The sequence below is a fragment of the Electrophorus electricus genome, chromosome 6 (assembly GCF_041902795.1).
Source record: "Electrophorus electricus isolate QZ-2024a chromosome 6, ASM4190279v1, whole genome shotgun sequence".
Classification (NCBI taxonomy): Eukaryota; Metazoa; Chordata; class Actinopteri; order Gymnotiformes; family Gymnotidae; genus Electrophorus; species Electrophorus electricus.
The window spans coordinates 1,624,557-1,647,610 of NC_137502.1; the positions used below are offsets into that span (position 1 = coordinate 1,624,557).

At 46.2% G+C, this 23,054-nt stretch overlaps 4 protein-coding genes across 6 annotated transcripts; 2 read left to right on the top strand and 2 right to left on the bottom strand.

Moving 5' to 3' along the window:
* Positions 1 to 4,445: 4,445 nt before the first annotated feature.
* Positions 4,446 to 6,987, bottom strand: si:dkey-238o13.4 (uncharacterized). The gene is made up of 6 exons (XM_027024148.3): positions 6,832 to 6,987; positions 6,345 to 6,452; positions 6,122 to 6,261; positions 5,749 to 5,845; positions 5,367 to 5,491; positions 4,446 to 5,211 (listed from the first exon to the last, which is right to left on the bottom strand). Exons 1-6 carry the CDS (start codon positions 6,914 to 6,916, stop codon positions 5,035 to 5,037), a joined length of 732 nt encoding a protein of 243 aa, XP_026879949.2. The 5' UTR covers positions 6,917 to 6,987; the 3' UTR covers positions 4,446 to 5,034.
* A 120-nt stretch (positions 6,988 to 7,107) lies between these two features.
* Positions 7,108 to 10,509, top strand: spata2l (spermatogenesis associated 2-like). 2 transcript variants are annotated; one of them, XM_035525545.2, is made up of 3 exons: positions 7,108 to 8,245; positions 8,354 to 8,690; positions 8,917 to 10,509. In XM_035525545.2, the coding sequence occupies exons 2-3, from the start codon at positions 8,355 to 8,357 to the stop codon at positions 10,423 to 10,425; spliced, it is 1,845 nt and encodes a 614-aa protein (XP_035381438.1). In that variant the 5' UTR covers positions 7,108 to 8,245; position 8,354; the 3' UTR covers positions 10,426 to 10,509. The 2 variants fall into 2 exon arrangements, with proteins under 2 accessions (XP_035381438.1, XP_026879948.2); XM_027024147.3 differs by having other exon boundaries at positions 7,108 to 7,881.
* A 603-nt stretch (positions 10,510 to 11,112) lies between these two features.
* pdf (peptide deformylase, mitochondrial) lies at positions 11,113 to 13,093 on the bottom strand. Of its 2 annotated transcripts, none has more exons than XM_035525546.2 (3): positions 12,608 to 13,093; positions 11,687 to 12,443; positions 11,113 to 11,569 (listed from the first exon to the last, which is right to left on the bottom strand). In XM_035525546.2, the coding sequence occupies exons 2-3, from the start codon at positions 12,267 to 12,269 to the stop codon at positions 11,412 to 11,414; spliced, it is 741 nt and encodes a 246-aa protein (XP_035381439.1). In that variant the 5' UTR covers positions 12,270 to 12,443; positions 12,608 to 13,093; the 3' UTR covers positions 11,113 to 11,411. The 2 variants fall into 2 exon arrangements, with proteins under 2 accessions (XP_035381439.1, XP_026879947.2); XM_027024146.3 differs by having other exon boundaries at positions 11,687 to 12,291; positions 12,608 to 13,092.
* A 178-nt stretch (positions 13,094 to 13,271) lies between these two features.
* uri1 (URI1 prefoldin like chaperone) lies at positions 13,272 to 20,176 on the top strand. The gene is made up of 11 exons (XM_027024160.3): positions 13,272 to 13,610; positions 15,739 to 15,773; positions 16,058 to 16,136; positions 16,365 to 16,500; positions 16,641 to 16,732; positions 16,829 to 16,889; positions 17,086 to 17,269; positions 18,142 to 18,403; positions 18,531 to 18,679; positions 18,870 to 19,101; positions 19,319 to 20,176. The coding sequence occupies exons 1-11, from the start codon at positions 13,554 to 13,556 to the stop codon at positions 19,499 to 19,501; spliced, it is 1,470 nt and encodes a 489-aa protein (XP_026879961.2). The 5' UTR covers positions 13,272 to 13,553; the 3' UTR covers positions 19,502 to 20,176.
* The last annotated feature ends 2,878 nt before the right edge of the window (positions 20,177 to 23,054 follow it).

Here is a 23,054-nt window from a genome sequence, read left to right on the forward strand (position 1 = left end):
ACCTTTACCTCAAGATGCCCTTTACAGCTTTCACTTTGCTGACATTTGTAGTGGTTTTTGTTGTTTTTAAGTGCGTGTTGGGTTATTTGATTTGTTGCTGTTGGGGTTTTTTTGCCTCCCCTGGAAATAAACCCTCCTGTTTCAAACTGAGAGCCTGCCCAGAAAGTCAAGGACAGGGGTGTGTGGGGTTGAGAGTGAAGATGTACTGTACAACCATGTTCCCCAGACACGAAACCTTCCTCTCTGAATCAGGACGAGGGTTGGCCTCTCCCCTGGGATAGGGGATGGCTTAATCACTAAAGTGCCTGCTGCCATGTGGGAGTGTCCTGAAGCCCTAGCTGTTGTGCTGTCCCTAACAGCAGTGAGCTGCTGGTTCCCAGTGCCTGAGATATCAGTGTGGGGGTGTCCTGAAGCCCTAGCTGTTGTGCTGTCCCTAACAGCAGTGAGCTGCTGGTTCCCAGTGCCTGAGGTATCAGTGTGGGGGTGTCCTGAAGCCCTAGCTGTTGTGCTGTCCCTAACAGCAGTGAGCTGCTGGTTCCCAGTGCCTGAGATGCCTGTATCAGTGTGGGGGTGTCCTGAAGCCCTAGCTGTTGTGCTGTCCCTAACAGCAGTGAGCTGCTGGTTCCCAGTGCCTGAGATGCCTGTATCAGTGTGGGGGTGTCCTGAAGCCCTAGCTGTTGTGCTGTCCCTAACAGCAGTGAGCTGCTGGTTCCCAGTGCCTGAGATATCAGTGTGGGGGTGTCCTGAAGCCCTAGCTGTTGTGCTGTCCCTAACAGCAGTGAGCTGCTGGTTCCCAGTGCCTGAGGTATCAGTGTGGGGGTGTCCTGAAGCCCTAGCTGTTGTGCTGTCCCTAACAGCAGTGAGCTGCTGGTTCCCAGTGCCTGAGATGCCTGTATCAGTGTGGGGGTGTCCTGAAGCCCTAGCTGTTGTGCTGTCCCTAACAGCAGTGAGCTGCTGGTTCCCAGTGCCTGAGATGCCTGTATCAGTGTGGGGGTGTCCTGAAGCCCTAGCTGTTGTGCTGTCCCTAACAGCAGTGAGCTGCTGGTTCCCAGTGCCTGAGATGCCTGTATCAGTGTGGGGGTGTCCTGAAGCCCTAGCTGTTGTGCTGTCCCTAACAGCAGTGAGCTGCTGGTTCCCAGTGCCTGAGATGCCTGTATCAGTGTGGGGGTGTCCTGAAGCCCTAGCTGTTGTGCTGTCCCTAACAGCAGTGAGCTGCTGGTTCCCAGTGCCTGAGATGCCTGTATCAGTGTGGGGGTGTCCTGAAGCCCTAGCTGTTGTGCTGTCCCTAACAGCAGTGAGCTGCTGGTTCCCAGTGCCTGAGATGCCTGTATCAGTGTGGGGGTGTCCTGAAGCCCTAGCTGTTGTGCTGTCCCTAACAGCAGTGAGCTGCTGGTTCCCAGTGCCTGAGGTATCAGTGTGGGGGTGTCCTGAAGCCCTAGCTGTTGTGCTGTCCCTAACAGCAGTGAGCTGCTGGTTCCCAGTGCCTGAGGTATCAGTGTGGGGGTGTCCTGAAGCCCTAGCTGTTGTGCTGTCCCTAACAGCAGTGAGCTGCTGGTTCCCAGTGCCTGAGGTATCAGTGTGGGGGTGTCCTGAAGCCCTAGCTGTTGTGCTGTCCCTAACAGCAGTGAGCTGCTGGTTCCCAGTGCCTGAGGTATCAGTGTGGGGGTGTCCTGAAGCCCTAGCTGTTGTGCTGTCCCTAACAGCAGTGAGCTGCTGGTTACCAGTGCCTGAGGTATCAGTGTGGGGGTGTCCTGAAGCCCTAGCTGTTGTGCTGTCCCTAACAGCAGTGAGCTGCTGGTTCCCAGTGCCTGAGGTATCAGTGTGGGGGTGTCCTGAAGCCCTAGCTGTTGTGCTGTCCCTAACAGCAGTGAGCTGCTGGTTCCCAGTGCCTGAGGTATCAGTGTGGGGGTGTCCAGACCCTGAGCAGCTCTTCCCTCTACCGCGCAGCCTGAGATGTGTGTGAACCGTAACCTTTTGAATACAGAGGTCAAGCATGTCGTTGTCTTGGTTGTGAATGTGCAGTGCACAGGTATTAACATCCAAGCCATCAAACTTGAGTTTTGCTCTGTTTCTCTGTCCATCGTGTCCTTTGTCAATCAGTGCAGCTCAATCGATCTTTATTATTATTATTATTATTATTATTAGCCACGCTGGTCACTCCTTTCTCGGACTCTAGGATGCTCTACAGACAGATATCAGCTTTTACAATTACTCACACACCTGATTAGATGCAGCAACCAATTTGCATACAGCTGATGCTCAGTCAGGCCACAGCCCCTTGGGGGACTGGAGCAGGGAAGGGGAGGAGGCTAAGACCAGGAGAGCACCACCCACCCCTGGACACACACACACACACAGAGCACCACCCACCCCTGGACACACACACACATACACACACACACAGAGCACCAACCACCCCTGGACACACACACACACACACACAGAGCACCACCCACCCCTGGACACACACACACACACACACACACACAGAGCACCACCCACCCCTGGACACACACACACACACAGAGCACCACCCACCCCTGGACACACACACACATACACACACACACAGAGCACCAACCACCCCTGGACACACACACACACACACACACACACAGAGCACCACCCACCCCTGGACACACACACACACACACACACAGAGCACCAACCACCCCTGGACACACACACACACACACACACAGGTTGCATTTGTACAGGACAATTTTAGAGTATCCTGTCAACCTGAGCTCTGTGTTTGGATTGTGGGAGGAAACCCACACACACATACAGAGAACATGGGAACTCCACCCAGATAGCGAGACAAACCCACACAGATAGAGACGTGAACCCACACAGAGAACATAGGAACTCCACCCAGATAAAGAGACAAACCCACACAGAGAACATGGAAACTCCATCCAGATAGAGACATGAACCCACACAGAGAACATGGAAACTCCACCCAGATAGAGAGACAAACCCACACAAAGAACATGGAAACTCCATCCAGATAGAGACATGAACCCACACGGAGAACATGGGAACTCCACCCAGACAGAGACAGGAACCCACACGGAGAACATGGGAACTCCACCCAGACAGAGACATGAAGCCACACGGAGAACATGGGAACTTCACCCAGACAGAGACATGAAGCCACACGGAGAACATGGGAACTCCACCCAGACAGAGACATGAACCCACACGGAGAACATGGGAACTCCACCCAGACAGAGACATGAACCCACACGGAGAACATGGGAACTCCACCCAGACAGAGACATGAACCCACACGGAGAACATGGGAACTCCACCCAGACAGAGACATGAACCCACACGGAGAACATGGGAACTCCACCCAGATAGCGACTCGAACCCAAGACCCTGGTGCTGAGAGGCAAACATACCAACCACCGCGATGCCAACATGCACTCCTGGAAACCGCTGTTAGATTCATACCCACTCATGAAACTTGTATATGACTCACTAGCAGTGAGGTCTCAGTCACAGTGTTTCAATTCACACTAGCCAACGCGGTACACGTACACACCACGTCGATGTTCAAACATCACACTGTTTGGCCAAGCAAGACTGCCACTTCAGGATCACTTGTGCCAGGCATTCACCTGAGAAGGTGAGTTTGGGTTTGGCAGGGGCAGGTCTGTCCCTCTGACTGCTGAGACACTCCCTGGGAGAGGAATCCTTCAATTTGCATGTCCAAAGCTTGACGAACAGTATTAGCACACACACTCCCCTGTCTCACGGAAAAAGAGCTCTTAGAATGCCAAAGCTGACATTTGTTTAAATCTTTCCGTTTTTAAATTCCTGTGTTTTGAGTACGCTTTTTCAGTTTTTTATTGGTTGCAGAAAAATACAGCAGAGGTTGTGCCCTCTGTGTTCTGTGGTTGCCATAGTTACCCCTTCATCAAGCGCAGGTGACTCAGCCTCTCAAGACTAAACAGGTGCAGATCTGCAGGGTGCGTGAGCTCCAAGTGCCTCTGGATCTGTTCTGTCTAACTGGTCTGAAATCTTGATGGCTTAGTTGGAGACAAACTGGCACATGAAAATGTTTTCTTTGTTAGCGGGTTAAAAAAAATGTCAAGATGTGTAAGAGGTCAGCGCATGCACTCTTCTGCTAATGTACTTCAGCTGTTTTGAATACCAACATGTATTAGGTGAAAGTTTAAAAAGTTAAACTTTTTATTTTATTTTTATTCAGCACTCAAAGAAGTTTAAAATGGTTTTGTGATGTCAAATGCTTGATATTTAGAGTTACAGAGAGGACCCAAAGTGTGTGTGCTGTCATTGTTCTATAAGGGCATCCCATCTTACCTGGGCAGTCCACACTTTTTCAACTTTGAATAACTGATTGACGAGTCTTAATGAAACAGACGGAACAGACAGCCCTTCCCACTGAGCTCAACCACCAATCACCAGCCACATCCATGAGTTCTTATTTCTTTATTGGGACAACACATGTACATTTAGTTTACTAAAGTGGATATGCAAATAAAACTGACAACATACAAAAGCCATCTTTGCCCTGTGCGACCCTGTCCCCCTCCCGTGCTGGGACACTGCGGGACACTGCGGGACCTCACACTCCCTCACGCTCCTCTGTTTACTGGGAATAATGGCAGCGAAGAGAACTTGGGAATGTTTATGAACAGAAGACTCAGACCAGCACTACACTGTAGAGGATGGGCAGTAAACACGATTTCTCTCTCACGCTGTGTCTGGATCTCCTCCAGTCCCGGTCTGCTTCTCATAATCCCTCAGTCTTAATCTTAATCTCAGACCAAGAAGCTCCAGACACATTGGAAGCAGCTGTGCAGTTATGCTATGTATATTAGGGTGAATCTAATCTGGACGCAGTGGAAATGCCATGGCGACCGGTAAGGAGAATGTAGCAAGCTTCACGCACCCCTGACAAGTCCAAACTGTTGACATGCAAAGAAAACAACCCATACAAATGGATAATAAGATAATGCAGAATATGATCTTGTTATATAGTACCCAGGGACTAAAGGCAGTCTACAGAGTACCCTCCAGGATGACCGTCTTTAGATCAGCAGAAGAGTTTATTGCGAAGACGGTGTGAGTCATTTTCTTCCTTTCAACCAGCGTGGCTACGGCTTCACCCAAATCCACGTGATTTAGGAAACCAGGCGCCATACGGTCCGGAGTTGCAACACCCATGTTGATCTTCAACTATGGGAAAAGTCATCAGAAAAAACAGACAGTTTCAGTTGGCCGTTTTCTAGCTGGCAAAGTAAGGTTACAGTCCAGGCATGCCTGCTCCATGGCTCGGTGTAGCAATGGGCCAGGTGCAGGCGTGAGTCACCGGTTGAGTCGCTAGCACAGACCTGGTTGAGTTTGCAGGGCACCTCCGGGTACTCATCAAGCAAAACCTGGCAGAAGGCCAGAGCACTGCCCGCTCCCACGGTCAAGAACCCCGTACCTGGCATCAGCAGCTTCTCCCCAGCGCCCCCTGCAAGACACACAGGGTTCCACAGCTTGAACAGAACTGAAACCGGATGTGATCTGTTCTAATAAGTCAGTACTTTCTTAAGCAATAACCCCCAGATCAGAAGTGCCTCTCAAGAGAAAGTGGACGAACAGCAGTAGTTTTGTGATTACTGTCAATAACTGATCTGTAAATGGTCAAATAAGAAAGAATAAAACCACCCCACCATTTTGAATAACCACCATTCTCATGCCTATCAGCACGCAACTCACATGACCCACCTGTAATGAAGGTATAGGTGCAATCAGGGTCGTCTCTCACCAGGGGGAAAAACGTTTTCCATGAGACAAACGTACTGAAGAGCAACGTCTCGATAACCTGATTGAGAGAGAGAGGAACGATGACAGCCTGACAGAGAGCAGGGAAAATGTCCACAGACCATCCCGGATGTGGAGGAAGAGGTCTAGAGGGAGGCGGTGATATGCGCAGCAGTGACTGTTCTGAACTCGAGGGAGAGACGCGCTCAGTGCTTATTCGTGGTCGTAGTAACGGCGGTACTCAGTCAGCTGCAGTCCTGAGCCTCCCACGTTTCTCCCCGTGCATGTTTCTGCATGTGACACTGGCTGGAGCTTCTGAGACTGTGAAGCGGCTCACCCAGTGCAGCTCTTTGAGAGACTGGGTGTGTGGGGCACCTCCCTGCCACCAGCTGAAGCCCAGAGACGACACCACGTCCGTCACCTTGCCCACGGCCTGCAGCAGGTCCCGCCTGACCTTCTCAGCCTCTTCCTCGGAGCCTGGCAACAGGCAAATTTCATTCAGCATAAAGAGGGCTTTAGTGCCTGTGCACGCAGCAGAGGAAGGAATGGTGAGGTCTTACCAACGTCCCCAACCAGAGTGGTCAGGTTGCCTTTGGTGGGGGGTGACACAAACCTTTCCAACTTCTCCAGTTTTTTACTGTCTCTGGAGATCACTGCAACCTTAAAACCTTCAGTACACACACACACACACACACACACACACACACACAATTGTGTTGCATATATCATTGAGATAGATATGTGAATATGTATAGCCTATGAAAGTATACTGAATCATTTTATGTACAAAGTAGTTCGTTAAACTATGTAAATCTGATGTCATTAATAATTTATGTACCATTAACAATAACAGTAATTGAACAATAATTTCAACACAACACTGCATTTGCACACTCAGATCTTTCAAACCAGTATATTTAAAAATCATTTATTATTATTATTATTATTATTATTATTAATAATAATAATAATAATAATAATAATAATAATAATAATAATAATAATTTTCATATGAACGATTTTATGTTATTTTTGTTCCCCATTTACCTCTGTCCAGCAGTGCTTTGACCAAGCCAGACCCGACTGTGCCTGTTCCGCCAAGCGCCAGAACTACTCTGTCTCCGTTTGCCATCTCTGGGTTTGGAGCACTAACACAACACGCGTTCTCAGATGTTAGTTCTCAGACTTCACATACGACCGATGGAGACATTTAAGCTGATCGCACGAACGGAAGCTCCACCCATCCCTCCCTGTCACTCCTTTATGGAGGGGTGGAACCTCCACGTAGTTTTAATCTAGTTGTCCTTGCATTTATATTTTCATCCACACAGGAAGAATGAGAGAGTAATGGCGCAGTGGTTTGTTCTTGGTTTTACAGAACAAACCATTATTTCGCCTATAAACACGATACTCGCTAAACTAAAAGTGAATACATAAAGGCTGCATAAAGTGGATGTCAAGTCTGGGTATAGATGGGTCAGAAAATTATAGGCGTAAGTATATTCTGTGTTTTTGGCGCCCTCTTGTGAAACATCTATACTGGATGTTCAGACGCTCAAGTTATTCTTAGCTGCTCAGAACCAAAAAACTCCCTTATGCCCAAAATGTTATAATAGGCAAAAGCCAACATGTACAAAAGGCTAGTTATCTTTAAACCAACTTAGTTGGTTAACTTTAAAATGGCATGGTTACTTGTGCAAAAGTAGTGGAATAACATCTGTGAATATTTTAACTTCTCATACAAAAAAGGCAATCGACGCACACTGTTCAAGATAATTAAAAATCAGTAAAGGCTTCTGGTGGAAGGTTTTTATTTTTAATATTATAATGAATCTTTTGATCATTATTATATTATTATTGATCATATTGCTCTATTTAATTTCTTGAGCCTTTATTTTGTAATGAACCTTCTTGCAGCAGATTTGCCTGGGCGCTGCCGTGACGTCTACTGCGGAAGTTGCGTCAAAAAAAAGTTTTCTTGTTTTCGCTTTGGTTTTCAACATTACGCTCGTCACCTGATTTTCTGTTAAACTTTTTATATTCTCAGCAGGGGTTAAGTTTGATCGATAACGTTGAAGAAAGTCAACTTGTCGGCAGGTTGTGAATCTGTTTGATGTGTTCGTGCTGTTTAATCGTGTGTCGGTTCACTGTCAGATTTGATCGTGTCGATTAATCGTGTCGATAAACTGGCTGCCGGTAGAGAAACTAACTCAACCAGGCACCATTATCCAACCTAGAGCACTGCTTTTAAATGCGGGAGTTGTCTTCATGTTATCTCTCATCATCTAGCCAGACAGTTGAGTTGTCTAGCTTTGTTTGGCATTAGTCTAAAGTCGCTTCCGTTTTGTTTGGGTCGCTGTAATGGTGAGTTGTGAACAAAAGCTTAACTTAAACGAGTCGATTAAACGGCGAAATATCTGTCAGATGACACTCTATCTAGCCGGAAAAGCAGTTTTCAAAGGTGGCAAAGTCATTTTTGTAGTCATAGTTGAGTTTATTTTACGATATTTAAATCGGGATTAACATCCTAACACACTTTTTTTTAAATTAAACTGTGTTCTGGTTTTAGGATGATTGCTGCATCTGGTGAAAAGAAGACTCGTCTCTTAGAGATGTATCATACCAGCCTGGAACGTCAGATCCAGCGAGGGAACTGGAGTCCAGTGTGCCGAGATGAGGAGCTGTATAAGGAGACAGAGGGACTTCTGTCCAAAGGCAGTTGCCATGATACCCACTCTGCAGTTGGGTTCGACCCACTGTCAGTGATGGAAGCCTCACTCCAAGCTCAGCTGTTCACCTCAGGGCAAACTGGACTGGGAAGGCTGGCTAAGGCCTTTGAGGTGTTGGAGCTTGCAGCATTGAACCTCTACCTTTGTCCCTGGCGGAAGGAGTACAGGGTTGTGAAGGTAAGGCAGGTGCTTTGTTTTCTGTTCAGTGGTAGGCTGAATGCTTGGAATTTCAGATGAGTCATTTCTCATACCCATTATGTATGTAATTGTTCTTATTAAGTGAGCTTTAAAATTCTCATATATTCAAGTGCTGACACTGAACATTCTACCAAACATTGTAGTGTTTGCTGATGAAGTCGTTACTGGCTGTTCTTAAAATGAACTTATTGAAAATATTCTTCAGATGTTTTCAGGCATGTTCACACACTATGTCAAACCTGCTCTGACGCCACTGCAAGTCGAAGAGCTGTTTGGGTTGCTGGGATATGTGCCGGGCGGTGCTGGCGACGAGGAGCAGCTGAGGTTGAGGTCCAGGCCGGTTCCTGCGGATGCTCTCCTGACGCTGGCCCATGCGTTCTTCACCGCACGTGTGGAATGCAGCCTGCAGCTCTGTGCCTTGGCTCCTGTGTCCCACGGTGTGCAACAAGAGCTCCAGCTGGTCCAAGAGAGGCTGCAAGGCCACAGCCTGAAGGTGGCGCTAGAGAGGACGAGGAGAATGGTAAAGTCCACACCCCAGAACTCCAACCGTGATCTGTCAGAGCTAGACATGTACACGGATCAAAGTCCGGCGTCCGGGTGGCAGACGGAGAGTGATCACATGGCCGCACCACCCAACTATGCTTACATTCCACCTGAAGAAACTCTTCCACCCAGAGCGTCCCACGGTAGCAGTTCTCAGTCAGAGAGAGTGAGTGAGGAAAACACTGGCAAAGCACAGACCGTCTGTGTCTCAACAGCGACTTATCAGATGAGCCCAAAGACTCGCCTCTCTCCCACACAGAGGACGGTGTCAAGCCAGAAGCCTACGACGACGTCGGAAAATAAAAATCAAGTCGTTGCAGTAGGTTCCCAAATAAATGAGTCAAGAGTAGGGCAACGGGCGTGCAGCTGTTTTAAACCAGCCGACATGTATGCTCATCAGTGCATCCAGTGCAGAGAAGTTCATAGTGTGGATTGTTCTCGATTTACGATCTGCAAAGAGCAAGGCCATGATCTACAGCGTGTGCAGCCGCATGGAGCAGAGAGGCTCACGTCAGACAGCAGCCAGAGCTGGGAAAGTCCCCAAAAAGATGTTCTGAAGACACACAGCTGCATGAACGACTCCCAGGCCGACTTCTTCGTAGTGTGCCACAACTGTCACGACATTCACGACTTCAGGTGCGAGGATTTCAAGAGGTGTCAAGGTCTGTCGCACTATGTGCAGGTCACCGGAAAGTTGCGGACACCTCAGGGGGAAAGAAGAATGACTACATCTCCAGAGAGACACTCGTGTCTTTCTACGGAAAGTCCAGATTTTGTAGTCTGCCATACCTGTAACAAATCTCACGACTACCTATGTGGAGACACGCTGGTCTGTCTGAAATCCAATCATGCTGTGAAATACCAGGTGGAAGTGACCCAAGGTGAACCCTACACCCCACCCGTGCCCATGGCTTTACACGAGTGCTGTGTCTCCACAAAGCCTGACTTCGCTTGCCTTACTTGCAAGGCCTTCCACGCTCCTCCTTGCGACGAGCAGTGTCTTAAAAAAACCCATAAAATCCAGAAGCTCTTGCACGTTTGCATCACATGCACAGACGCTGACCCATACACCCTGTGCAGGTACTGCTGTGGCCAGTACTGCAAGCCCTGCTGGTTTAAGAGCCCCGTGACCTGCAAGTGTGGTATGCTGTTTGAGTCCTCCTCTGTCTGAAAGGAGCTCAGCGCTAATGCTCACGTGTGGCTTTCATACGCACTCATTGTGAGGAAGTAAATAAAAAGACATAATACACATTCACCTTTTGTACTTCTGCTATAGTTTTTATGAAAGTCACGGTGAAGGACTACGCTCATTAAGTCCAGAAATGTCGGATGGCGGGTGCACGTGTTTTAAGTTTGCTTGTTTATTTTTTGTTGACACTCCTACTACAGCAAATCCACTCTTGGTAAAGCACAACTGCCACAATGTGGATGTGATGTATTATTAATGAAGTTATGGAAAAATCTAGCTGAGCCATGTGAGTGGCAGAGTGAGCCGGGAACTGCCTTACATATCGCAGGTCAAAGATTTTGAAACATTGCAGGTCTTCTAGATTAAGTTCCAGTCTGTAACCACAGTTTCTGATTCTGGGCAAGATTTTGGGAATGTAAAAATTGTGAGAGCCTGGTGCTAATGGTATAAATTTCCCAAATAACACATTAACAATTTTTAAACTCTTCTGACAATGTATTACTTATTTACCTAAATGTTTTCATTTGGGATCAGTTTATTGTAATGCTGATTTACTCTGTCTGATAATATGGGGCAGTTGATCAAGCATGAAGTGTGTGTGTGTGTGTGTGTGTGTGTGTGTGTGGGGTGTGGGGGGGGGGAGAATAGTTTGACATCCTATTACCACCATGCATTTTAGTCTTTATTATTGTGTCTTTGTATGGGATGGTGATTGACATGATGGTTCATGTACAAATATTTAGTTTAAAAACAACAAAAAGTCTTTAACTTTATGATTCCACATAAGACATTCTGTCTTTTAACAGCCAAAATATCAGACATGAACAACTTACCAGTAGGGTGTCACTTTACAGACTTTTATCTGACTAAAAAGAAATCCTCTGGATTAAATGCAGCTTGCATATCCATGACTTTATGATTCCTGAAACCATTTTCCCAACATCTGAGCAGCAGCATGCACAGCAGCACTAGCCGTTGCATTCCTCCCACTTTATGTTAATGAAGCTTTTACTGTCCATGCGATCGATGTACAGAATTCCTTCGAGGTGGTCTACCTCGTGCTGCAAAATCCTTGCAGGCCAGCCACTTACTTGCCAGGTCACGGGCTCAGCCTTCTCATTCAGGCCTTTGGAGAGAAACGATTAAAAGGGATCAAATCACTAAAATAGCAGCAGACTGTTTCAGTTGTGTTTATATAAATATATATTACTGTCAAGGTCTCCTGGATTCATGTTGAACTTACCCGACACCTCTACGGATAAGTAGCGTGGCACACAGGCCGAGTATCCCGAAATACTCTCACAAGCCTCCTGGAAGATGACGGTCTGTCCGTTTAGGACACGTAACTGGGGATTAATGAATATCCTCAGCGGCAATGCAACGAGGCCGCGTGCCTCAGCGGACGCGGGCGAGCTGTCCTCCAGCAGCTTCTCCGGGTACTCCAGTGCTATGATCCGTAGAGGCACGCCGATCTGCGGCGCGCTAAGCCCCACGCACTCCATCTTGCGCATGACCCTGGTCAAGGTTTTAATGACCTTTTGCACATCTGGTCCCAAGATGTCTCGCGGGTGCACAGCCGCAGCTTTGGAGCGCAACACGGGATGTCCCACCTGGCACACGTGGCCATACGGGGGCGCGGGCGGCCCTCTGACCTTCCGTTCGAGATACTGGAGGTACGAGCGCGTTTTCACGTTCGTAGCGTGCCCACACGAAGGCGCAGCGCACGTGAGCAGGCGGGGACTGCGAGCCCACGCCCGTGGGAGCCCGGCGCGGCTCGTGCAAAGACGCAGGACTTTGGACGTCAGCGTCCTTGCGTGCCCAGTCATGTCCAACACCCGCGCGGATCACCTGTGATGGGCACACGTGCAGGTTAGCTGGGTAGACTCAAAACACGCTCCCGGTAAAATGACATCGCGAGACCTCGCGAGCGTAGGGCTCCGTCCGCGCGTCCCAAATTAAGCACTTCAATCAGTTGAATTCACCCAGCTAAGAGAACTAACCTATATTTGTACACACAAACACAACAATGGTTATGCTATCGGTCACTTCATCGATTTTTAAGGCTTTTGTAAATGTACACAGCTGACATTCAAACTTTGAGTCCACAATTTAACAGAAACTCATATTTATATTAGGTTACTTTAGCTAGTTAACGTTAGCTCACCTTCAGTATCGTTACTAGCCCTCATGGGGTCAGTCGGGTATGCTTAGCTACCTTTCAAAATAAAAGTTTATAGGTTCGCGTGTAACAAATACGTGACACGCACTTATAAAACATTTGTAGTGATCAGAATAAATATGTTTTCCCCTAAGTTATTTCTTTTTGATGGTATATTTTGTTAAATTTAGTGGATACGGTGACATTCTGCATGTTGTGCTGCGTTGTTACCATCCATGCGTACTACTACAGCGCGCTGTGAAAGGGGCTTCTTTACCCACACGTTTTACACGCCGTGTATTGACCACCTGAACCCGTGGTTGTCAAAAATAGTTCAGACAGGCAAATTGCTATTAAGGCTATTTGTAGTTTGTTTATTTATTCGTTTTTTCTAAAGTAAGTTTGTATCCGTCCCATTTTTGTTTGAGTGATTTCGTATTTTTGTATTTTACCTGTCTATTTAAATAAAACAGTCTGTTAGGTAAGCACACAACTGTAATATTCCCTCTGTGTATTTTTTGCATTGCATCGTCGACTGTTCATGAATATAATTAACATAAAACACGATTATAAAACCTTAATAACTGGATTAATTCCGTAAGACTTTAGTCACGTTCAGTTGTTTACGTGCTTACGTGCGTCGGTCCACGTACCGATAAACGTCACCGCGTAGCAGTCACGTGTTCGCGACGCTGTTGTTGTTGGAGGAACATGGCGACAACGCATCTTCGTCGCTGGAGGTTTGAGAGGAAATAAGTAGTGGGCGTTTTGGAAGAGATCGACGTTATAGGATGCGAGAGTGAAATGGTCTTCATCTGCACTTGGATCACTACCGCGTTATTGATGACTGACAGGCGGGCGGTCCGCTGGAGTGTGTTTACTGGCATTCATAAACATTTCTATAGGACTTCAAAACCTTGAGAGATCTGGGAGCGCGCTGGATATAACACACATGGCTGAAAGAGTGAAGACGAGCGGCGTGGAGAGATTAACAGAAGAAAACAGGAAGGTAGGACAAAACAAGCCAGCCTGGACCCCTTTCAGGCTGGGTCCGTGCAGCACGCGGGATCTTCTGCGTGAGCTGCGCAGGGCGCGTGGCTGTGGTTGTGCTCGGTGTTCAGATGGATGTTGAGTGTTGGTGCTGGGTGTTATAGATGGGTGTTATAGATGAGTGTTGGTGCTGGGTGTTATAGATGAGTGTTGGTGCTGGGTGTTATAGATGAGTGTTGGTGCTGGGTGTTATAGATGAGTGTTGGTGCTGGGTGTTATAGATGGGTGTTGGTGCTGGGTGTTATAGATGAGTGTTGGTGCTGGGTGTTATAGATGGGTGTTATAGATGAGTGTTGGTGCTGGGTGTTATAGATGGGTGTTATAGATGAGTGTTGGTGCTGGGTGTTATAGATGAGTGTTGGTGCTGGGTGTTATAGATGAGTGTTGGTGCTGGGTGTTATAGATGAGTGTTGGTGCTGGGTGTTATAGATGGGTGTTGGTGCTGGGTGTTATAGATGAGTGTTGGTGCTGGGTGTTATAGATGGGTGTTATAGATGAGTGTTGGTGCTGGGTGTTATAGATGGGTGTTATAGATGAGTGTTGGTGCTGGGTGTTATAGATGAGTGTTGGTGCTGGGTGTTATAGATGAGTGTTGGTGCTGGGTGTTATAGATGAGTGTTGGTGCTGGGTGTTATAGATGGGTGTTGGTGCTGGGTGTTATAGATGAGTGTTGGTGCTGGGTGTTATAGATGGGTGTTATAGATGAGTGTTGGTGCTGGGTGTTATAGATGGGTGTTATAGATGAGTGTTGGTGCTGGGTGTTATAGATGAGTGTTGGTGCTGGGTGTTATAGATGGGTGTTATAGATGGGTGTTGGTGCTGGGTGTTATAGATGAGTGTTGGTGCTGGGTGTTATAGATGAGTGTTGGTGCTGGGTGTTATAGATGAGTGTTGGTGCTGGGTGTTATAGATGAGTGTTGGTGCTTGGTGTTATAGATGGGTGTTGGTGCTGGGTGTTATAGATGGGTGTTATAGATGGGTGTTGGTGCTGGGTGTTATAGATGAGTGTTGGTGCTGGGTGTTATAGATGAGTGTTGGTGCTGGGTGTTATAGATGGGTGTTGGTGCTGGGTGTTATAGATGAGTGTTGGTGCTGGGTGTTATAGATGGGTGTTGGTGCTGGGTGTTATAGATGGGTGTTGGTGCTGGGTGTTATAGATGGGTGTTGGTGCTGGGTGTTCAGATGGGTGTTGTGCTGCATGTTGGTGCTGTGGGTTCAGATGGGTGTTCAGCTGGAGATGATCCTTTTACGCTTGGAAAGTTAAATCAGCATCGCACTTTTGCACATGGATGGCGTGCAGGGTGACAGTGTGGCTCACCAATGTTTTATAGAAAGCTCCGTGTTGGTACTCTAAGCCAACAGGCTGGGTCGACACACTGCAGGCGGGTTTCAGATATGTCGCGAATCTTTTTGTTCCATTTGTTGGCTGTGGTCTCTAGATTACCTTGTTTTTGCTTTGGTCGACTTTGTAAATGAATTATTACAGGACACAATCAAATGGTTTGTTGACTACAGTTGTATACTAGCTGTGTTTCGTTATAATGAAGCTCTGTTGGGCTTCAAACAAGTTAAAGGCACAATAAGTCATTGTCCCTAACGTAATGAAACAGGTTTTATTCTGACCTACTAACCTGTTTTAAACACGGCTGCTTCCGGCTGGGCTACCTGCTCCACAGAGCACAAACTGTTTCATTTAAGACTACAAAGCACTTTCATTTTTCATCTCATGTGAGCTGTAATTTATAGAAAAACCATAAAAATAATTTTTGTAAATATTGTTACCCTTTGGTGGTAAAAATGACTTGTTGCTCTGTTTATTTGTTGTGAAATTATAGATTCATATAACAACTATAAATATGAATTCATGAAATATATTGTTGATGTTTGTTACTAATGCTGTAATTAATATTAACGTGGCTTTACCACTCTACAGGAAAATTGTGAAGTTCCTTTGTGGTTAATGAAGTGAGCTTGTGAAAAAGCACACTGTAGTTGTAAGGTTGTTTTCATCATGATAAGATGTAAACATATTTTGGAGTGTGTGCATGTGTTATGAAATGACAGATGCCTGTCACTGTCCCAAACAGGTTATGAAAGACTGCAATGATCAGCTCATGCATTGGTGAGTGTTGTTATAGCAACAAGCCTCATGGAAACCTTTTATTAACCTTTTATTGAAATGTATTCAGCTTCAAAATGTTTGTTTTGTAAAAAGTCACACTTAAGGAACAAAGCGAAACCTTTTGAGTGTATAATGACACACTGTACAAGACTTATTAAAGGATAGCATTTTAAGTATCTGCATGTTGATTAGACCATTAGATAATACTGCAGAGCTAATGACAGCAAGGGTGTGTGTGTGTGTGTGTGTGTGTGTGTGTTTTTGCTTCCTTGTTTGCTTACCAGGAAAAAAGTGGAGAAAGACTACGAAAGTCTCCAAGAACGTCTTATCACGTTGCCTGATAAGTTGTCCTACGATGTGATGGTATATAAAAATTCTGCGTACATGTTTCTGTTTGTCCTGAGTGGATGTCCGTAACTTCATAGCTCGGTGTATAATACCATCTTGGAATTCTTAGAATTTTCTCCTTCACATTGTACTTCACTGTGTTGTGTTTCTCACCGGAGCGTTCCTGTAGTGAGCTGTACGGCAGCTGTCATGTAAAACCGTGTAAATGACTAGCGCACCTTTTCCCCTTGCCAAACATTCTAGGTGCCATTTGGCCCGTTAGCCTTCTCTCCGGGGAAGCTGGTTCACACCAATGAGGTCATGGTGCTCCTCGGGGATAACTGGTTTGCCAAGTGTTCAGCGAAGCAGGCTGAGGCACTGGTAGCTCACAGACAAAAACGTGAGTTACATTTGCATTCTGCTACGTGGTTTGAGACTTTGAAAATCTATCTGAAGGACCTCCAGAAAACACCTTGTCCTTCGGAAAGCTTCGTGATAAATGTCGTCATGTTTTGTATGACTCTTTGCGTATTTTTCCAGTTGTAAAGAAGAAACTTGATGATCTGCACAAAGTAATGAAGAGCTTTAGGGACAAAGCTGAATTCACAGCAGATCTAGAAAAAATCACGGACGTAAGTTTCTCACCCTACCCGTTCACCAAAAATCAGCATGTTTTGCTCATAAGGAAATAAAGTCTCACTGTTTGCCAACCTCTGCCCTCGCCACAGACTGCGGGAGACTTTGTTGACATTAGAGAGGTTTTGAGCAAAGATGAAGAGGTCACTAAAGGTAACGCTACATGTAGGAGTGGTGCAAAGCATCATGTCATGTTGTTGTTGTCAGGTGACTCGACATTTGCCAAATGTTTGTAGAGATTTTGCATGTCTTTAGAACATGGGCACCTCACACACTTTTTTGGGGTCTTTGTTCTTGGATGCCTGCGACGTGTCGGGTGTGTGTGTGTGTGTGTGTGTGTGTGTGTCAGGTAAGCCACGCGTGGCCCACAAGCCGAACTCCAAGCCGAAGGAGGAGTACGTGTTGCAGCTGAAGGAGGAGCAGTGGGAGGGTGAGGGTGGAGCCAGCCAAGGAGGAGTCCTGTCTGAGACGGAGCTCTGGGCACGACTGGATGAGCTGGAGCGTTTGGAGGAGGAGCAGGATGAGCGAGACCGGTGAGACAAACCCGCTCCAGATGTGCGCGTGTGTGTGTGTCTGTGTGTGTGTGAATGTCCACTAAAACCAGGTAGTCTGTGATTGTGTCTGTGTGAGAACACAAATGTAGCGCTATATCTTGGCAGGCTACAACAGCCTTGCTGAATAGTCTTTATTTTATCAAGGACGTTCCCATCTCTGCTCAGTGAAGACGGAACAATTTAACCAGTGTTCCTGTCCAAGGCTGATTTTCCTTCAAATCAAATGTATTTTTTACATTTGCTGTTGTCACAAAGTAGCTCTACAAACGTCCAAGAGCGAGCCAAGGGCGACAGTGGTGAGGAAAAACTCCCTAGAGCACGAGGAAGAAACCTGGAGAGGAACCAAGAGAGGAACAATGGTCACTACAATTCTAACAATTTTTAAGAGAAAAATAAATAAAAAATGAATAAATAAGCAATTAATGTCTAGTCCGGGTTTCTAGAGGTCCTAGTCTTGTCCTGATGGTGTGCACGTGTCCAAAACCCATCCCACAAGAGAACATCCATCAAGGGCAACGTAGAGTAGTTGGCTGGGGTGGAGGTGTGGTGGGCTACAGCAGGGGGCATCAGGGGGTGGTGGGAGTAGCCATGGCAACTGAGATGGGTGGAGGCTCTGTAACATCATGACATCAGGGGCGGGTGTACCTCGGCAGAGTATAGAATAGGTTATTAGGCACATCCAGGTATGCGGGTGTGTAAATTAGGGAACCATAATGTGCAAAGATGGACTCCAGTGCATCTCGCTATGGCAGAAGTATGAAACAACATGGCTTCAGTAGTCAGATCCCAAAACCTAGACTTCAGGTCTCCCAGCGTCCAGTGATATTCCGCTGTTATCTTCTCTCTCTCAGATTGGACAGCACAGACACCAATGGAGAGGACACCACGTCCTCTTCATCAGAGGAAGAGAAGGAGACTGAGACGGGGTCAGCAGTCGAGGTCAACGGGCACAGGCAGTGTGAGGACATGTCTCCAGCCTCCTATGCAGGCCGCGTCAACGGCGTGACCGGGCTGGCACTCGACGGGCAGGACAAAGATGAGGAATATGAAGATGAAGAAGAATTCAGCAGCCTGCCAACGATCTACTTTAGTCACACCACGGAGCCAAAAAAAGTAGGCCAGTACTCGGAGCTACAAGCGACTCTGAGTGAACACACACCATACTGTTTAAAGTAAAACTAAATAGAGAGTCTTGCATGAGTCTTGTGATTCTGAGCGTGCACCTTTTCCTGTGGCACAGGTGCGAATCAATACGGGAAAAAACACGACTCTGAAGTTCAGTGAGAGGAAGGAACAGAAAGACGCCAAGCGGAAGAAGAAAAGTGTCAAATGTAATGGCCACACCCTCCACGAGCATCACAAGATCACGACCCCAGCCGACATCTACAGGTCAGAGCCTGCAACAGCGCGGTACCAGAGGCACGGGACCGGGTTCTCGGGGTCTCTGTTCAGGGCCAAGCTGGAAAACTGAGCCCTTACACTGCAGAGATTCTTGCTTTAGTGTTTAATGTTTACAAGAATAAAAATGCGCGTGTGTGTGCGCGTGTATGTGCGTGCGTGTGCGTGTGCGTGCACGCAGGGTGTTTGTGGACGTGGTGAACGGTGAACCCGTCCCGAGGAAGTCCATTCTGAAGTCCCGCAGCCGTGAGAACAGCGTGTGCAGCGACACCAGCGAGAGCAGCACGGCGGACTTCGAGGAAAGACGCGCCCTGTACGGCCACGAGGAGGGAGCACACAGCGCCGCCAGCAACGGCGTTACGGAGGATGGCAGGCATGCTGCCATCAGCTTGTACCCCAACGGACGCGTCGAGGTAGTGAACGCTGGGGTGGGGGAGGGGGGTGATTGTTTTGCTTGTTTGTTTCAATAATACTGCAGTACAGTAATGCTTTGGAGAAACTAGTTATTCTTTCTAATATGTCCCTTAAAGGCTCTTGGACTTTGCGTTTTACTGTAAATTGCATTTTAGTGTTTTGATTTAGTTTGTTCACTCGTGTCTGTGCTCACATATAATCCCATAATCCCTTTAGGCTTTTTCTGGGACGGTGGTGGAGAAAGATCCGCTTCCCGTCTTAATCCCTCACCTGACCATCACCCCCCCAGCCCTACCCACAATCCCTGAAAGAAAACAGGAAGAGGTCGGGTCAGAGACACCCCAGGAAGTTCCCAAGCGGGTGTCAAAGTTCAAAGCTGCCCGTTTGCAACAGAAGTGAGACACCCTCCAGGAGGGTTGAAGCTTGTTTGTTTTTGTTTTGTTTTTTTACTCCTTTTGTATGACTGGAACTCTTTTAGGCTGGATGTTTGTTGTTGGCACCTGTCCTCCCCACAGCCCGTGTTCGTCCACTCTGCTGTCTTCAGCCAGTCCATCACTACTGCATGTGCTCAGTGTGCTATGAAGCCCCATAACATGCACTTTCTTCTGCCTGCTAAGAGTCACGAGGGTGGGAGTTCGTGGGCTGCATAACTCTGTTTGGCGTCTGTCCTACACTAGACTGACGGGGCACACTTAGCGAGGATCCACACCCCCAGATGTCTGCCTTTCACATACATTTTGTCTTTGGCTTCTCTGTGTTCCTCTAGACTGTATTCATTCGATCAAAGTAAACAACAAACTGAGTTTAGACACATCATGCTTTCATGAAAGGTCCATTATCTTAGAGAATCACTAGGACAGCGTTAAAGACTCGTGCATCTCTGAGCTGTTTGTTTATTTTCAGCCTTTTAAGAAGTGCCCTCACTGCAGCGGTGTTGGCTCGTCGTCCTTTCTAGACTGTATTTAGCTGTAATCCCTGAATGTTTTGCTATGTTTCCAGTTTTTTAATGTAGAGGTTTTTTTTGTGATTGCCTACATGTTAACTGGAAGAAAAATAAAGTTTGCCTATATAGTTTCTCTGAAGTCTTTTGAGTTTCTCAGAATTCATTTGATGTCATTTAGCTTATGCTTTTAAAGCAATTTACAGTTATGAGTGAGCACTACTTGAGTAATCGGGGGTTAAGGGTCTTGCTCAGGGACCCAACAGTGGCACTTTGGCAGTGGTGGGACTTGAATACCAGCTGAATGCAATGGTCAACAATGATTTTACTTTTGGCAAAAACAAAGCAAAACTGGTTTATTATGTATAATTGCATGCTAAAAAGCAATAGAAAGGAAAGTGGGTTGTCTAGCTGGGATGTTTGAGGCTGAATTTGAGCAAAAATCGCACCCTGTATGTTTTGTACATATTTTAACTACCAACAGCCTCATTTACGAATAAGTAATATATGTAATGTAAAATCTAATTGCTGTGTCACGTAAATGATAGAATTTAAAATCAGATTTGGATTCAGTGTTAAAAGTACTGCAAAAGTACTATTTTAGTTTATGAAACAAAAGTTCAAGTTTTTATGCTCAATGTAATATATTTTAAATAATTGAATCGTTTGTATGCTTCGGATCCGTAAGTTTCGTTCAGTCCGGGAGTGCTGGCAAACTGGAGAATTGGAACTTAGTTGCAAGTAATGCAATTTTTCTTCTCTCTTTAGTCAAGCTGTGCACTCTGTACTTTGTACTGTGTTCATTCACTTCCCTGTTCAGCTATACTGACAGTTGAGCTACCTGCCACTAGAGGGCGCTAAAGCGCAGTTCAGTACATGAGCTCAGATCCACTACCTCATCTCTTCCCTGGGCTCCTTCCAGAGATCTATATCATAAATCTCAAATAAGTAAAGCCACATTTGTTTTGGTTAAAGCTTTGTTTCTTTGAGCTTTGATTTTTTTTTTTCAACTTAAAAATTGAATGTCGGAGAGAGCGAGTTCTTTTTTTTGTTTCTCTTTGTGTGTGTGTGTGTGGGGGGGGAGTCTGTTATTGTTTATATGTTTATATGTTATTTGTATGTACATATCTAGATACTTTTCACCTTGTTTCAGTATGTTTGACTGGAACATCACGAAAACATCTGTACCGAAGAACAAGTGTCCAGTTGATGTCTAGATAAATTATACTTTAAACATCCTAAAATATCAATTATTGCACATCTACCAAAAAATAATTTAAGCATTCCCAAGACATTTTGTATAGGTTCCAGTCAAAAAATAAATAAGTCACAAGGTTGCATGTCTTGCGCGTCCATCCGTGAAACCAAAAATTGTCCAGTGTGCTTGCAGGTCACATGGTGTTTAAGTACCAGGTTCAGTACAGAGACGTGAGCAGAGTACTGAACGCTTTAAAGAGCTCCAAGGTCCTCAGTGCCTGCCTGCTCTCCTCTAGCAGGGCCTTGTCTGACCGCTGCTATCCATCAGCTCATCAGTTCATTGACAGTCAGGCTGGTTCAGACCCTGACTCAGCGGCTAGACTGAATGCAGCATGGGTAATGCATTCAATTTCCTTTCAACTACATCAAACAATAATCATAACACCCGAAAAAGGAAAAAAAGACCATTGATAGCAATTTAAAATGTCTTCGAGTTCAGTGTGGGCCTGGAATCATCCTGCCCTGCATACTCAGACTTCTCACTCCCCCAACATCCCAATTAAAGCTCATGAAAGCCAAGTCAGTTAGCCAGTGAACTGGGTCAGGTGAGGTCCTGCCTGCCCAGGACTGGGACACACGGGTGTACACTGGAGAACCCCCTAACCTGCGTGAGTAAAGTCGCGCACCAACCCTGCTCACATGTATAACAGCTAATTACCGGCAGCATGGGTTGCCTGGGTTGATAACGTATTACTAGCTAGCGAGCGAGCACTTTTCCTAAACATCACTACAGGGAGGGAGGGAAGAATTCAGATCACCTCCTGCTGTCTGCGTCCAAAATACAGGTTATTTGCTTGGATGACATCCTGATAGTCTATCAGGGCTACAATGAGTGTTCCCCCACACCATTGTGCAAATAAAGTGTCTTTTATATTCTCTCTCTCTCTCTCTCTCTCTCTCTCTCTCTCCCTCCCTCCCTCCCTCCATGAATAGGTTTTATGCTTAATATCCAATCTCAAGTTATTTCAGCAGCCATGACTATATTAGGCCTTGACTCAATATTTCCTAATTTAATTAAAACATCTGATACTCATCTTGAAGAAAACAACCATTAAAGGCGATTACACACTGATTAGTGAAGTGGTTATCAGGTCCAACAGAGTGTAGGAACATGCGTCGCTCTGTTACTGGGACCAAGGTGTGTTTGGACCTGATTTTAATAAGACACAACACAAACTTCCCTTAAAAATATTTAATTGCATTTCATATGTCTTGTTACTGGACCAAGGTGATCCGTGTTCTTTTGATTCTGTTCTTTATTCTTAAAGAGGTTGAAAAATTCTGACATCACTGGGTTTTTTACTACAGAATTATGAGTATAGTGGTTTAAACAGTCACAGGTACTGATCTAAGCAGTATGTGAACTTAATTCTTCGTGGCATCAGACCAGGCAACATTTTTCCAATCTTCTGTTTAATTTTGGTGAGCCTGAGTGAACTGCAGCCTCACTTGTCTGTTCTTAGCTGACAGGAGTGGTGTCCCGTGTGGTCTTCTGCTGCTGTAGTCCGTCAGCTTCAGTGTTTGATGCTCTTCTGTAAATCTCGGTTGTAGCGAGTGGTTGTTTGAGTTACTGTTGCTTTTCTATCCGCTTGATGCAGTCTGGCCATTCTCCTGTGACCTCTGACATCAGCAAGGCAGTTTGGCTTGGTTTGACCTTTTTTTTAATGGCATTTAGCTGACACTTTGGATAAAAGTGACTTACAATTATAACTGAGTACAAAGGGTCTTGCTTAGGGACCCAACATCTGTAACATA

What these genes read in the sequence shown, in the direction of transcription:
- si:dkey-238o13.4 (XM_027024148.3), bottom strand. Translation starts at nt 6,916, where the DNA reads ATGGCAAACGGAGACAGAGTAGTTCTGGCGCTTGGCGGAACAGGCACA. An exon ending in CACTCTGGTTGGGGACGTTG is followed by an intron (nt 6,262 to 6,344) that starts GTAAGACCTCAC and finishes GCCTGTTGCCAG; the next exon opens with GCTCCGAGGAAGAGGCTGAG. An exon ending in TGCCCTGCAAACTCAACCAG is followed by an intron (nt 5,212 to 5,366) that starts GTCTGTGCTAGC and finishes CTTTTCCCATAG; the next exon opens with TTGAAGATCAACATGGGTGT.
- spata2l (XM_035525545.2), top strand. Translation starts at nt 8,355, where the DNA reads ATGATTGCTGCATCTGGTGAAAAGAAGACTCGTCTCTTAGAGATGTAT. An exon ending in AGGAGTACAGGGTTGTGAAG is followed by an intron (nt 8,691 to 8,916) that starts GTAAGGCAGGTG and finishes AATATTCTTCAG; the next exon opens with ATGTTTTCAGGCATGTTCAC.
- pdf (XM_035525546.2), bottom strand. Translation starts at nt 12,269, where the DNA reads ATGACTGGGCACGCAAGGACGCTGACGTCCAAAGTCCTGCGTCTTTGC. An exon ending in CTTATCCGTAGAGGTGTCGG is followed by an intron (nt 11,570 to 11,686) that starts GTAAGTTCAACA and finishes TTCTCTCCAAAG; the next exon opens with GCCTGAATGAGAAGGCTGAG.
- uri1 (XM_027024160.3), top strand. Translation starts at nt 13,554, where the DNA reads ATGGCTGAAAGAGTGAAGACGAGCGGCGTGGAGAGATTAACAGAAGAA. An exon ending in AATGATCAGCTCATGCATTG is followed by an intron (nt 15,774 to 16,057) that starts GTGAGTGTTGTT and finishes TTTGCTTACCAG; the next exon opens with GAAAAAAGTGGAGAAAGACT. An exon ending in AGTTGTCCTACGATGTGATG is followed by an intron (nt 16,137 to 16,364) that starts GTATATAAAAAT and finishes CAAACATTCTAG; the next exon opens with GTGCCATTTGGCCCGTTAGC.